Genomic DNA, 14,779 nt, shown 5'->3' with positions numbered 1-14,779 from the left:
TTCTCACAGTTGGTCAATGGGGAGGGTCGGAGGGTTTCTTTCTGTTGGACTGGCCGGTCTCACGACTTTGCCTCCAGTGGGGTGATGCTCTTTGCGTCTTGTTGCGAATACCTAGTTTCAAATTTCACAAGGATCACAGAGTGACAGGAAGTTCAGAGATATTTAGTCAGCATTTTTGTTTGGAACACCCCAAATGCCCATCCAATTTCCTTTGTAATTGTTTATTGTCTCCACTTCCTCCACCCTCATAGGCAGCGAGTTCCAGGTCATTACCATTCACTGCATCAAAATATTCTTCCTCAAATCCCCCACCCCTGCTTCTCTGACCCAAAACCATAAATCTGCACCCCCCTCGTCCTTGTCCCATCAGCTAATGGGAACAGCTTTTGTTTGTCCACCTTATCTAAACCTGTCAGAATCTTGTCCACCTCTATCAAATCTCCCCTCAACCTCCTTTGCTCCAAGGCAGGGGTCTCCAAACTACGGCCCGCGGGCCACATCTGGCCCACAGCCAGTGGGGCGGGACGGGATTCCCGCTGCCGAAAATACTCCCACGTCCGGAACCCCGCCGCTGACTCAGGATCCGGACACGGGGACGGAAGCCACAGGCCGGACATTTGCTGCCGCTCCGCGCAGTGTCTGATGGACCCATGGGAATCCCTGCCCTCTTTACCGGCCGATTGTACAATCAGAGCTGCCGTCCTGTGACTGACAGTTCATTAAACAAATCAGCAATTGAGACATCTGTTATCCAATTGCCGCTCTGCATTGACTGAGTGACAGCTGCTTTATCCAATCCGTAAGCTCCATCTGTCTGAAATGAGCGAGAACAATGACGGATTCAGACCAATTCAGTTATGGAAGGAAAAAAGAAAAGAAAAGTGGACAGTGAGTGCAGCCTGTTTAATGAAGAATGGGGTGTGAAGTACTTCTTTGTACAAGCAGGTGATAAAGCCTTGTGTGTCATATGCAATGAAACTGTTGCAGTTTTGAAGGAGTACAATGTACGTCGGCACCATGAGACCAAACATGAACCAAGTTATTCCCAATTCACAGGAACACAGCGTTCAGAACAATTTGAATCAATGCAACGCAGGTTGCTTTCCCAACAAGCTTTTTTTACGCAGAAGAGAACTGAAAATGAAGCTTTAACCAGGGCCAGTTACAAACTAGCTTATGTGTTGGCTAAAAGAGGAAAGCCATTCACCGATGGAGATCTCATCAAAGAGTGTATGATGGAAGCAGTGGAAGAGTTATGCCCAGAAAAAGCAAATCTGTTCAAAATCATCAGTCTTGCGCCAAATACTGTTGCTCGTAGAATTGAGGATATAGGAAGCAATATATTTAATCAAATTGCAGACAAAGCAAGACCTTTTCAGTTGTATTCTCTCGCACTTGATGAATCGACTGATGTGTGTGACACATCACAACTCCTAGTATTCATCCGTGGCGTCGACAGTGAATTTAATGTGACACAAGAATTAGCATCAGTGCATAGCATGCACAGCACAGTAACTGGAGAAGACATCTTCAAAGAATTGCAAAAAACTGTGTTAGAATATAACCTGGAGTGGAATAAACTGCAATGTGTGACACTTGATGGAGGAAAGAACATGTCTGGGGTGAAGAAAGGTTTGGTTGGACAAATCACAAAAGCTTGTGAGGTTGGTGGATTGTCAAAGCCCATGTTTCTGCATTGCATTATCCATCAACAAGCATTGTGCGGAAAATATGTGGATATGTCTTGCGTTCTGAAACCTGTTGTTTCAAAAGTGAATTTCATTCGATCTCACGGACTTAATCATCGCCAGTTTTGTGATTTTCTGAAAGAAACTGATTCTGAGTTCGGTGACTTGCCTTATTATACAGCAGTTCGATGGCTTAGTTGTGGAAAGGTTCTATCATGGTTCTTTCAGCTCAGAGAGGAAATTGATTCCTTTCCAACAGAAGAATCGACCCGAACCACTTTTATCAAACACTGACTGGCTTTGGAAATTGGCATATTTTGCAGACGTGACAGGCCATATGAATCAATTGAATCTGAAGTTGCAAGGTGAAACAAATTTGATTTATAGAACATAGAACATAGAACAGTACAGCACAGAACAGGCCCTTCGGCCCACGATGTTGTGCCGACCTTCATCTGAAACCAAGATCAAGCTATCCCACTCCCTACCATCCTGGTGTGCTCCATGTGCCTATCCAATAACCGCTTAAATGTTCCTAAAGTGTCTGACTCCACCATCACTGCAGGCAGTCCATTCCACACCCCAACCACTCTCTGCGTGAAGAACCTACCTCTGATATCCTTCCTATATCTCCCACCATGAACCCTATAGTTATGCCCCCTTGTAATAGCTCCATCCACCCGAGGAAATAGTCTTTGAACGTTCACTCGATCTATCCCCTTCATCATTTTATAAACCTCTATTAAGTCTCCCCTCAATCTCCTCCGCTCCAGAGAGAACAGCCCCAGCTCCCTCAACCTTTCCTCATAAGACCGACACTCCAAACCAGGCAGCATCCTGGTAAATCTCCTCTGCACTCTTTCCAGCGCTTCCACATCCTTCTTATAGTGAGGTGACCAGAACTGCACGCAATATTCCAAATGCGGTCTCACCAAGGTCCTGTACAGTTGCAGCATAACCCCACGGCTCTTAAACTCCAACCCCCTGTTAATAAAAGCTAACACACTATATGCCTTCTTCACAGCTCTATCCACTTGAGTGGCAACCTTTAGAGATCTGTGGATATGGACCCCAAGATCTCTCTGTTCCTCCACAGTCTTCAGAACCCTACCTTTGACCCTGTAATCCACATTTAAATTTGTCCTACCAAAATGAATCACCTCACATTTATCAGGGTTAAACTCCATTTGCCATTTTTCAGCCCAGCTTTGCATCCTATCTATGTCTCTTTGCAGCCTACAACACCCCTCCACCTCATCCACTACCCCACCAATCTTGGTGTCATCAGCAAATTTATTCGCGCATGTCAAGGCATTCAGGGCAAAACTGATGCTATTTCAAGGACAGCTGAAAGTTCATAACTTGGTTCATTTTCCATGTTGTGAAAAATTTCATGAAGAAAGTGAAGCAGAATTTCCTTCATTTGCAACAGAAATCATTAAGGACTTGCAAAAACAATTTCAGGAACAATTTTCTGATCTTGATGGAAACACAGATGAAATAAAGCTGTTTCAAAATCCATTTGACTGCAATGTTGAAACACTCCTAAGTCAGTTTCAAATGGAAATTATTGATCTCCAATCGGATGACACGCTGAAAGACAAGTATAAAGAAGGAAATCTGATCCAATTTTATAAATCTTTGCAGCCTGAGCAGTTTCCAAATTTGAAGCGATTTGCTTGTGGATTTGTATCGGTTTCTGGTACAACGTACCTGTGTGAACAAATATTTTCAAAAATGAAGTATCTCAAGTCCAAATATCGAGCAAATTTATCTGATGAGCATTTGAAGTCCATTCTAATAATTGGCTCCTGATACGCGACAATCAAGCACGAGGTACAAGGCTTCAGCTATTGAAGGCTTTTATTAGCAAACAATGGAACTAACTAACACGAATACACCAATTCAGACTGGAGGGGTCCCGCCTGAGCAGAGGGTCTTATACCTCTCCCCAGGAGGCGGGGCCCGACCGGGATGTGCCATAACAACATCTACCACAGGTAAACACCCTAACCCAACAACATTATACAACCCTCACAGTGGCAACACCCTAACCCAACAGTAACATAGGAATAACCCACAGTGGGAACCAACGATGGTTCACCACAGCTCCTCAAGCTTGAAACCTCAGTTCAGCAATATTTTGAAATTAAAAAAGCAGTTCCATCATTCCCATTAATCTTGTGCAAAACGTCATGATTTGTTGGTGACGATTGAAAACTCCAATTGCCAGAATTGTGTAGAAAGGTGCAGACTGAATTTATTTTTGTTCGACCTTTATTAATGGTTCAAGTTTATTTTGAATTTCTTTGCTTTGTTTTACTGAAGTTCTTTCTTGGGGCGAGTTTATTTTTCTTATTGTGTGCCACAAAATGGGGCAAATTCTCATTTCAATAAACATTTGTAAAATTTCAGTAAATAAAATTAATTAAAAATGAATAGCCTGCTTTTCTCATCTGCCGTTAAGTAATTGATTATTTTGTCAGAGCATTTGCTAATGTTTGACATTTTTACTCATTATATAGCATTTCTCAGTGTAAGCACGGCATTGTTTCTTTGTAATTGTCACATTTCTCTTTTGTTCTGAATCATATCATGCTGATTACAAAGGTGATCCAAGTAAAACTTATTCATTCATTTAAATTTTATTCATTCATTTATTAACTAATTTTTTTTCTTTGGGCCCCGAGAATGTGTGAAATATACGATGTGGCCCTCGTACTGGAAAGTTTGGAGACCCCTGATTTAAACAATGCCTGAGAACGCTTCTTAACTTCTTAATCAACTACCTACCACTGTTTGTTGATTGGTCAGACCCCCTTTTCACAGATTCAGGTATCTCAGCCGCTGAACACCAGCCAGTCCTGGAATAAGTTTAATTCTAACTCAATGAGGAAATATTCTCACCAGGTCCTCTGTCAGGGCACTGCTAAGCAGCTTTAATGGTCCATGATTGCAGAAGCTGAGCTGTAGTCAAATTTGATTGAGTTTTTTGAAAGGGTAACGAAGAAGATAGATGAGGGCAGTGCAGTTGATGTTGTCGACATGAACTTTAGCAAGATCTCTGACAAAGTACCGCATGGTAGGTTGTTGCATAAGGTTAAAATCTCACGGGACCCCGGGTAAGGTATCTAAATGGATACAAAATTGGCTTCTTGACAGAAGCCAGAGGGTGGTTGTAGAGGGTTGTTTTTCAAACTGGAGGACTGTGACCAGCAGTGTGCCTCAGGGATCAGTACTGGGTCCACTGTTATTTGTCATTTATATTAATGATTTGGATGAGAATATAGGGGGCATGGTTAGTAAGTTTGCAGATGACACCAAGATTGGTGGCATAGTGGACAGTGAAGAAAGTTATCTTCGATTGCAATGGGATCTTAATTAATTGGGCCAGTGGGCTGACGAATGGCAGATGGAGTTTAATTTAGACAAATGCGAGGTGATGCATTTTGGTAGATTGAGCCAGCGCAGGACTTACTCAGTTAATGGTAGGGCGTTAGGGAGAGTTACAGAACAAAGAGATTGAGGGGTACATGTTCATAGCTCCTTGAAAGTGGAGTTACAGGTGGACAGAATGGTGAAGAAGACATTTGGCGTGCTTGGTTTCATCAGTCAGAACATTGAATACAGGAGTTGGGATGTCTTGTTGAAGTTGTACAGGACATTGGTAAGGCCACACTTGGAATACTGTGTGCAGTTCTGGTCATCCTATTATAGAAAAGGATATTATTAAACTAGAAATAGTGCAGAAAAGATTTACTAGGATGCTACTGGGACTGGATGGTTTGAGTTATAAGGAGAGGCTGGATAGACTGGGACTTTTTTCTCTGGAGCGTAGAAGGCTGAGGGGTGATGTTATAGAGGTCTATAAAATAATGAGGGGCACAGATCAGCGAGATAGTCAATATCTTTTCCCAAAAGTAGGGGAGTCTAAAACTAGAGAGCATCGGTTTAAGGTGAGAGGGGAGAGATACAGAAGTGTCGAAAGGGGCAATTTTTTCACACAGAGGGTGGTGAGTGTCTGGAACAAGCTGCCAGAGGCAGTAGTAGAGGCGGGTACAATTTTGTCTTTTAAAAAGCATTTAGATAGTTACATGGGTACGATGGATATAGAGGGATATGGGCCAAATGCGGGCAATTGGGATTAGCTAAGGGGTTTTAAAAAAAGGGCAGCATAGACAAATTGGGCCGATGGGCCTGTTTCCATGCTGTAAACCTCTATGACTCCATAGTCCAGTCCCATAATGCCTCACATTCAAACTACAGTCCATCAATTATCACAGAATCTGTGGCTGTATGTAGCTGCCTCGGCCGTGGTCAACCCCAACACTGCCTTCTTGAACTGCTACAATGCCTGAGGTATAGGTAACCCAAAGTGCTGTTCGGGAGGGATTTCCAGCTACACATTCCAGACTTTCATTAGAATGTAAGTGGGTCCCAGATTGATATATTCCATTCAACCACAGCCAAGGTGAGTTATTCCAATTCCTTTATTGTCCAGGACAATATATTCACAGTATCTTTAAAACAGAAATTGAACATTCCCATTTGATTTCAGAAGGTAACATATTCTGTTGGATTGATCTGTATTGTCAATGTCAGGCTGGGGTTGTTCCCCTTGGAGCAAAGGAGGTTGAGGGGAGATTTGATAGAGGTGGACAAGATTCTGACAGGTTTAGATAAGGTGGACAAAGAAAATCTGTTCCTATTAGCTGATGGGACAAGGATGACAAGCAAATTTAAAGATTTGGGTGGGATCATAGAATCAGAGAAACCCTACAGTGCAGAAAAAGGCCATTTGGCCCATCGAGTCTGCACCAACCACAATCCCACCCAGGCCCTACCCCCATATCCCTACACATTTACCCGCTAATCCCTCTAACCTACGCATCTCAGGACTCTAAGGGGCAATTTTTAGCATGCCCAATCAACCTAACCCGCACATCTTTGGACTGTGGGAGGAAACCAGAGCACCCGGAGGAAACCCACGCAGACACGAGGAGAATGTGCAAACTCCACACGGACTGTGACCCAAGCCGGGAATTGAACCCAGGTCCCTGGAGCTGTGAAGCAGCAGTGCTAACCACTGTGCTACTGTGCTGCCCATGTGAGGAAGAATATTTTGATGCAGTGAATGGTAATGACCTGGAACTCGCTGCCTACGAGGGAGGAGGAAGTGGAGACAATAAACAATTACAAAGGAAATTGGATGGGCATTTGGGAGGTTTCAAACAGAAATGCTGACTTAATATCTCAGAACTTCCGAGCACCCTGTCACTCTGTGATCCGTGTGAAATTTGAAACCAGGTATTCGCAACAAGACTCAAAGAGCATCAGCCCACTGGAGGCAAAGTTGTGAGACCGGCCAGTCCAGCACAAAGAAACCCTCTGACCCTCCCCATTGACCAATATAATTGAAAGCAGAAACAATAACAGCAAAATCGACCACTGGAACCACTCGTGAACTCGCTGGTGTACCAACAGCTGAGATGAAAGAATGAATCTCTTCTCACACACAGAGCAGCTGAACGGTCTCTCCCCAGTGTGAACTCCCTGGTGTGTCTGCAGGCAGAATAACCGAAAGAACCCCTTTCCACACACAGAGCAGGTGAACGGTTTCTCCCCAGTGTGAACTTGTTGGTGTTTCTGCTGGCTGGATGAATCACTGAACCGCTTCCCACACAGAGTAGGTGAATGGCCTCTCCCCAGTGTGAACTCGCTGGTGCCTCCGCAGGTGGGATGACTGAGTGAATCCCTTCCCACACTGAGAGCAGGTGAACAGCCTCTCCCCAGTGTGAACTCGCTGGTGTGTCCGCAGGTTGGATGAAGTTATGAATTCCTTCCCACACTGAGAGCAGGTGAACGGTCTCTCCCCAGTGTGAACTCGCTGGTGTGTCCGCAGGCTGGATGACCGAGTGAATCCCTTTCCACACTGAGAGCAGGTGAACGGCCTCTCCCCAGTGTGAACTCGCTGGTGTATCAGCAGGCTGGATGAAGCTCTGAATCCCTCCCCACACTGAGAGCAGGTGAAGGGCCTCTCCCCAGTGTGAACTCGCTGGTGTATCAGCAGGCTGGATGAAGCTCTGAATCCCTTCCCACACTGAGAGCAGGTGAACGGCCTCTCCCCAGTGTGAACCCGCTGGTGTGTCCGCAGGCTGGAAAACTGACTGAATCCTTTCCCACACTGAGAGCAGGTGAACGGCCTCTCCCCAGTGTGAACTCGCTGGTGTGCCTGCAGATTGGATAACCGAGTGAATTTGTTCCCACACTGAGAGCAGGTGAACGGTCTCTCTCCAGTGTGAACTCGCTGGTGTTTCTGCAACGTGGATAACAGAGCGAATCCCTTCCCACACTGAGAGCAGATGAACGGCCTCTCCCCAGTGTGACTGCGCCGATGAGCTTCCAGCTGAGATGGGGCTCTGTATCTCTTCCCACAGTCCACACATTTCCATGGTTTCTCCATGGTGCAGGTGTCCTTGCCACTCTCTTGGGTGGACAATCAGTTGAAGCCTCGGCCAGGCACAACACCAGTACGGTCTCTCCTCACTGTGAATGGTGTGATATTTATTCAGGCTGTGTAACTGGTTAAAGCTCTTTAGTCAGTGCATTGGAACACTCTCACTCGAGTGTGACAGTGTGTTGCTGCTGTTCCAGTCACACTGATGTTTGAATTTTTTTTCAAATCGACAGACTGGACAAACATTTCTCCTTCCAGATTCAAAGGCCGATGATATTTTGCTCCCAAGGAATATGACTGCCAGATCGAGACGTGACATTTGAGATTTCAGTCTGTAATTCCTCTTTCAATATCCTGTAAAATGAGTTAGAAATAGAAATAGAAATTCAGAACAGACAATTCTAGTTTCTATGGAACATTCTTTCCTCTCTCATTCCCCAAAGCTGTAAATCTCCATCCCACACACTCTCCCTCCATTCTCACTCTGCTGTATCTAATATTCACCCTCCCGATTCTCCTGAAGGTGCTGATTGAAGCTGATTGACAGATCCATGCTCACTGCTTCCTGTCCAGCACAGAAATCATAACAAATTGGAGCTGCAGTTGGCCATTCAGCCCATCGAACTGCTTCAACCATTGATTGAGAATTGGCTGATCTACCTCACACTATTTCCATAGGGCCAATATTTCCCAAACTATCCCCCAGGTTGCTCAATGCCTCAAAAGTTACCAATCTCTCTCTTGAAAATATTTGATGACTGAAGCTCCGCAGTCCTCTGGAGCGCAGAATTCAAACACTTTACTCACAGACAATGGACCAAGCTCCGCGCAGCCATTGACACAGGGCCCGGATTCTGATTGGCTGGAGGACCAGCGCCCATCCGGTCCTCCACGCGTTGCCATTGGTTAATCCGCCGCATGTGGACAATGAGGGGGCGGAACCCGAGCCCACGTGGGGGGTGGGCGGGGCTTTGACCGCCAGCCGCGCTGAGCTGGCGTCCAATCCGCAGTGTGCTGCTTCTGTAACCGGTGCGTTTGCTGCCAATGGGACACTGTGTGCTGGGAACGCCCCTCTGAGTCATTGTGACGGCACAATGGAGCCCTGCCTGAATCAGCCAATAGCAATCACTCTGCTCCGTGGTGACATCTCCGGGTTCAGGCGCGCGGAACCAGGAGCCCCGCCCCCACCCATTGTTCCCCCAGTCTGTACATTCCACACATTGTTAGTCCAGTCAGATAGACATATATCTGTCTGGCCGCCTGCATGGAGATTTCCAGCTGTGTCCAGGACACAGAGAGCTGAAAGTGTCCAATACACATCTCTTTAGCCTGTCTTGATGCTCTCTCCACTCACATTGTTTGTACCTTAAAGACTTGATTAGTTGTAAGTATTCGCATTCCAAGCATTATTCATGTAAATTGAGTTTGTGTCTTTATATGCCCTGTTTGTGAACAGAATTCCCACTCACCTGAAGAAGGGGCTTAAGGCTCCAAAAGCTTGTGTGGCTTTTGCTACCAAATAAACCTGTTGGACTTTAACCTGGTGTTGTTAAACTTCTTACTGTGTTTACCCCAGTCCAACGCCGGCATCTCCACTCCAGGACAGGAAGCAGTGAGCATGGATCTGTCAATAAATAGAACGGACAAGAGTTTGACATGCAAAGTGCCAGCATTGAATGACCCCATTCTAGACCCTAATGTTTTGACTGATTTAAAGAGAGAAATTTCAGCTGCTCCAGTCTCTCCAACGAACTGAATTGCCTCATCATTGAATCGTGCAGTGCAGGAGAGGCCCTTCAGCCCATCGAGTCTGCACTGACACGCAAGAAACACCTGACCTCCCACCAAATCCCATTTACCAGCACCTGGCCCATAGCCTTAAATGTTCTGACTTGCCAAGTGCTGATCCAGCTACTTTTTAATGATGTGAGTTGCCATTCGTGCAAATCTCGTCTGCACCCTCTCTAAGAACTTCACATCTTCCCTCAGGTCTGGGGCCCAGAAATAGGGTTCTATTCTCGAGAGATAGAATTGAACAGCAGGGATGTTATATTCAACTTGTTTAGAAGCATGGTTATACTGCACTGGGAGTATTAAGAACATAAGAACATAAGAAATAGGAGCAGGAGTAGGCCATCTAGCCCCTCGAGCCTGCCCCGCCATTCAATAAGATCATGGCTGATCTGACGTGGATCAGTACCACTTACCCGCCTGATCCCCATAACCCTTAATTCCCTTACCGATCAGGAATCCATCCATCCGCGCTTTAAACATATTCAGCGAGGTAGCCTCCACCACCTCAGTGGGCAGAGAATTCCAGAGATTCACCACCCTCTGGGAGAAGAAGTTCCTCCTCAACTCTGTCTTAAACCGACCCCCCTTTATTTTGAGTCTGTGTCCTCTAGTTTTAACTTCCTTACTAAGTGGAAAGAATCTCTCCGCCTCCACCCTATCCAGCCCCCGCATTATCTTATAAGTCTCCATAAGATCCCCCCTCATCCTTCTAAACTCCAACGAGTACAAACCCAGTCTCCTCAGCCTCTCCTCATAATCCAAACCCCTCATCTCCGGTATTGTCAGCATTTGTGATCTCCATTGAGAATCATAGAATTCCTCCAGTGCGGAAGGAGGCCACTCAGCCCATTGAGTCTGCACCGACTCAACCATCAAGCAAAGAGTCAGACACCAAATCAGTCAATACTATCAAAGTTTATTGTTTATATGTAACATTTAGAAACTTCCCTTCCCAGGGGAGGTAGTGGAAGCAGATACGATAGTGACTTCTAAGGGGTGTCTTGACAAATAAATGAATAACTTGGGAATAGAGGGACATGGTCCCGGAAAGGGCAGAGGGTTTTCATTCAGGTGGGCAGCATGGTCGTTGCAGGCTTGGAGGGCCGAAGGGCCTATTACTGTGCTGTAATTTTCTTTGTTCTTTATCACCTAACTAACGGAGTGGGAAATAAGGTAAAGTTTACTCATCAATGAAACTCTACCAACTCCACACTTTCTAATCAGTGATCAATCCAAGAGAAGTGGACGACAACGTGAACTCCTGGGGCTGACAGAGAAACAGTCACTGCCTCTGAGAAGCACAGGCGGCACCTTCCTGGGGTTTCGACTGGCAGGGAACCCATCACTGAACCAGTGCCAGGACAAACTACTCATCTGCCCCTGAGCTGTATTGGAAACAACCTTCACGCTGATAGGAGGAAGCTCAACTGTCCCTGAAGATCCAAATCGCTTCTCCACACTCCATGTTCACAAAGGTGGATCCCTCTCTTTACACTCAAAAGATGTTGTGAGCCCACCTCAGGCACATGTCAAGATATAGAAGTGTCCAGAGGGGCAATTCTTTCACACAGAGGGTGATAAGTGTCTGGAACAATCTGCCTGAAGTGGTAGTAGAGGCGGGTACAATTTTGTCTTTTAAAATGCATTTAGATAGTTACATGGGTACGATGGATATCGAGGGATATGCGCCAAATGCGGGCAATTGGGATTAGCTTAGGGTTTTTTTAAAAACAAAAGGCGGCATGGACAAGTTGGGCCAAAGGGCCTGTTTCCATGCTGTAAACCTCTATGACTCTAAGTGGTTGGAAACGGCTAATTGGTCTATAATTTGTCAATAGAGTCAACTCCATTGGTTCCAGCTAATCACTCACAAGCTCTTCAACTTAGGACAATGCCTTCCTTTCAGCTCTGTCTGTTATCTTGATGTCTTTACAGGAGTTCCATTCATTCAGACAGACTCAACAGTCAAGGACAGTGTGTGTGTTCCTGATAGGGAGAGAGTCCAAGGCTCATCCCATTTCTTTCCCAGCTCTGACACCACCTTCATGTCCTCATAAGAAAAGCTGATGGAGAAATACAGAAATATCCCAAAGTGACTTCCCATTAACTGCTGATTATTAATAACTTATCCTTCAATTGAAACTTAACTGAGGTTCACTATTTGGTCAGTCGCCTGTTTCTGGCTGATTCCTATTGATGTAATAACCCTTCATGAATACATGCGAGTGATTATACTGAACATTAAACGGCTTCTTATCTCAGTGCAAGAACAAAATGACATTTTGACCTTTCATTTCTGTGAATGTAATTGAAATTAACCTGAAAATGGTTGGGTTTCACTAAAATCTAGCGTGCAGACTTAGTTACACGACTGACCCGGCCCGGTGCTGTCGACTCAATGGAACAGAGACAAGTTTATTTATTTTAGATCTGTCTGTAGTGGTGGGAAAAACTATTTACATCCAGGATAAAATATATGTCTTTCATCAGCCTTTGTGGAGCATTTCAGTGGAAATGTGCTCTCCCAGGCTCAAAGAGCATCAGCCCATTGGAAGCAAAGTCATGAGACCGGCCAGTCCAGCAGAAAGATACCCTCCAACCCTCCCACTTCACCCACTGTCAGAATGAACATGCTTCAGTCCTGGATGTGATTAACAGCAGCAATAACAACAGAATCCAACCCCTGTCATCACTTGTGAATTCGCTGGTGTCTCAGCAGGTGGGATGACCGAGTGAATCCCTTCCCACACACGGAGCAGGTGAATGGTCTCTCCCCGGTGTGAACTCGCTGGTGTGTCTGCAGGCTGGAGAACTGAGTGAATCCCTTCCCACACACGGTGCAGGTGAATGGCCTCTCCCCGGTGTGAACTCGCTGGTGTGCCCGCAGGCCGGATGACAATTTAAACTTCTTTGTGCAGTGAGAGCAGCTGAGCGGTCTCTCCTCAGTGTGAATGCGCTGGTGGGACTTCAGTTCTCGAGAGCTTTTGAAGCCGCTCTCACAGTCAGAGCATTTAAAGGGTTTCTCACTGGTGTGAGTGAGATTGTGCCTCAGCAAGTTGGATAACTGAGCGAATCCCTTCCCACACACCGAGCAGGTGAACGGTCTCTCCCCAGTGTGAACTCGCTGGTGTTTCAGCAGGTGGGATGACTGAGTGAACCCCTTCCCACACTGAGAGCAGGTGAACGGCCACTCCCCAGTGTGAACTCGCTGGTGTGTCCGTAGGGTGGATGACCATTTAAACCTCTTTGTGCAGTGAGAGCAGCTGAACGGTCTCTCCTCAGTGTGAATGCAATGGTGGGACACCAGTTCCTGAGAGCTTTTGAAGCCGCTCCCACAGTCAGAGCATTTAAAGGGTCTCTCATTGCTGTGAGTGACGTTGTGGTTCAGCAGGCTGGATAATTGAACATAGCTGTTCCCACACACTGAGCATGTGAACGGCTTCTCCCTGGTATGAACTCGCTGGTGTCTCAGCAAAGTGGATAACTGAGCGAATCCCACCCCACACTCAGAACAAAGGAATGGTTTCTCCCCAGTGTGAACTCGCCGGTGTACGCGCAGGTTGGATGATGTTCTAAACCTCTTTGTGCAGTGAGTGCAGCTGAACGGTCTCTCCCCAGTGTGAATGCGCTGGTGGGAAATCAGTACCCGAGAGCTTTTGAATCCGCTCCCACAGTCAGAGCATTTAAAGGGTCTCTCCTGGCTGTGAGTGACTTTGTGACTCAGCAGCTGGAATAACTGAGTGAATCCCTTCCCACAGTCAGAGCAGGTGAATGGCCTCTCCCCAGTGTGAACTCGCTGGTGTCTCTGCAAGCTGGATAACAGAGTGAATCCCTTCCCACAGTCAGGGCAGGTGAATGGTGTCTCCCCAGTGTGAACTCGCTGGTGTCTCTGCAAGCTGGATGACAAAGTGAATCCCTTCCCACAGTCAGAGCAGGTGAATGGTGTCCCCCCAGCGTGAACTCGCTGGTGTCTCTGCAAGCTGGATGACAAAGTGAATCCCTTCCCACAGTCAGGGCAGGTGAATGGTGTCCCCGCCTTGTAACTGCATTCATGAATTTGCAGCTCAGATGGAATTCTGTATCTCTTCCCACAGTCCTCACATTTCCACAGTCTCCCCATGATGCGGGTGTCCTTGTGACTCTCCAGGTTAAACAATCACTTAAATCTCACACAGAACGTGGGTACAGTCTCTCCCCGCTGTGAATGCTGCGATGTATTTTGAGGCTGTGTAACTGGTTAAAGCTCTTTCCACACTCAGTGCACTGGAACACTCTCACTCGGGTGTGTGTGTGTTGTTCGGTGCTATCCCAGTCACACTGATGTTTAAACTTTTATGAAGCAGACAGAATAGAGAAACATTTCTCCTTCTAGATTCAAAGGCCAATGATATTCAGGTCCTGATGAATGAGTTACTCTGTCAGATGTTGATGGTTTGGTTTGAGATTTCTGTCTGTAAATCCTCACCTTCTGATACAGGAGTAAAAGGAGTTTACAAAAGTCATCACTGTTGGTGCAGGATAGAAATTCAGGACAGAACATTATTTTCTCTCTCATTCCCAAAGTTGTAAATCTCCATCCCACACACTCTCCCTCCATTCTCACTCTGCTGTATCTAATATTCACCCTTCCCAATTCTCCTGAAGGTGCTGATTGAGGCTGATTGGCAGATCCATGCTCACTGCTTCCTGCCCTGGACACAGAGAGCTGGAAATCTCCATGCAGGCTGCCAGACAGATATATGTCTATCTGACTGGACTAACAATGTGTTTAATGTCTAGGATTCCTTCAGTTGGTTAAGATACAGGGGGTTGTGATTGATCATGGTCTTGAACTTGCTGC

At 46.0% G+C, this 14,779-nt stretch overlaps 1 protein-coding gene and 1 pseudogene across 1 annotated transcript; both read right to left on the bottom strand.

The window, feature by feature from the left end:
• Nucleotides 1–59: 59 nt before the first annotated feature.
• On the bottom strand, nt 60–8,259 carry LOC144485778 (uncharacterized; annotated as a pseudogene).
• Nucleotides 8,260–12,628: 4,369 nt separating this feature from the next.
• On the bottom strand, nt 12,629–14,059 carry LOC144485774 (uncharacterized). The gene is made up of 2 exons (XM_078203856.1): nt 13,316–14,059; nt 12,629–13,147 (listed from the first exon to the last, which is right to left on the bottom strand). The coding sequence occupies exons 1-2, from the start codon at nt 14,057–14,059 to the stop codon at nt 12,629–12,631; spliced, it is 1,263 nt and encodes a 420-aa protein (XP_078059982.1).
• Between the last annotated feature and the right edge of the window lie 720 nt (nt 14,060–14,779).

This window comes from Mustelus asterias, unplaced genomic scaffold (assembly GCF_964213995.1).
Source record: "Mustelus asterias unplaced genomic scaffold, sMusAst1.hap1.1 HAP1_SCAFFOLD_220, whole genome shotgun sequence".
NCBI lineage: Eukaryota > Metazoa > Chordata > Chondrichthyes > Carcharhiniformes > Triakidae > Mustelus > Mustelus asterias.
The sequence above is the reverse complement of the archived record's forward strand: the minus strand, read 5'-3'. Positions and strand labels throughout refer to the sequence as shown.

Coding starts and splice junctions, on each gene's coding strand:
- LOC144485774 (XM_078203856.1), bottom strand. CDS start 14,059: ATGGGGAGACTGTGGAAATGTGAGGACTGTGGGAAGAGATACAGAATT. Junction 13,148..13,315: donor CCAGCCTGCTGAACCACAAC/GTCACTCACAGC, acceptor CGGACACACCAG/CGAGTTCACACTGGGGAGTG.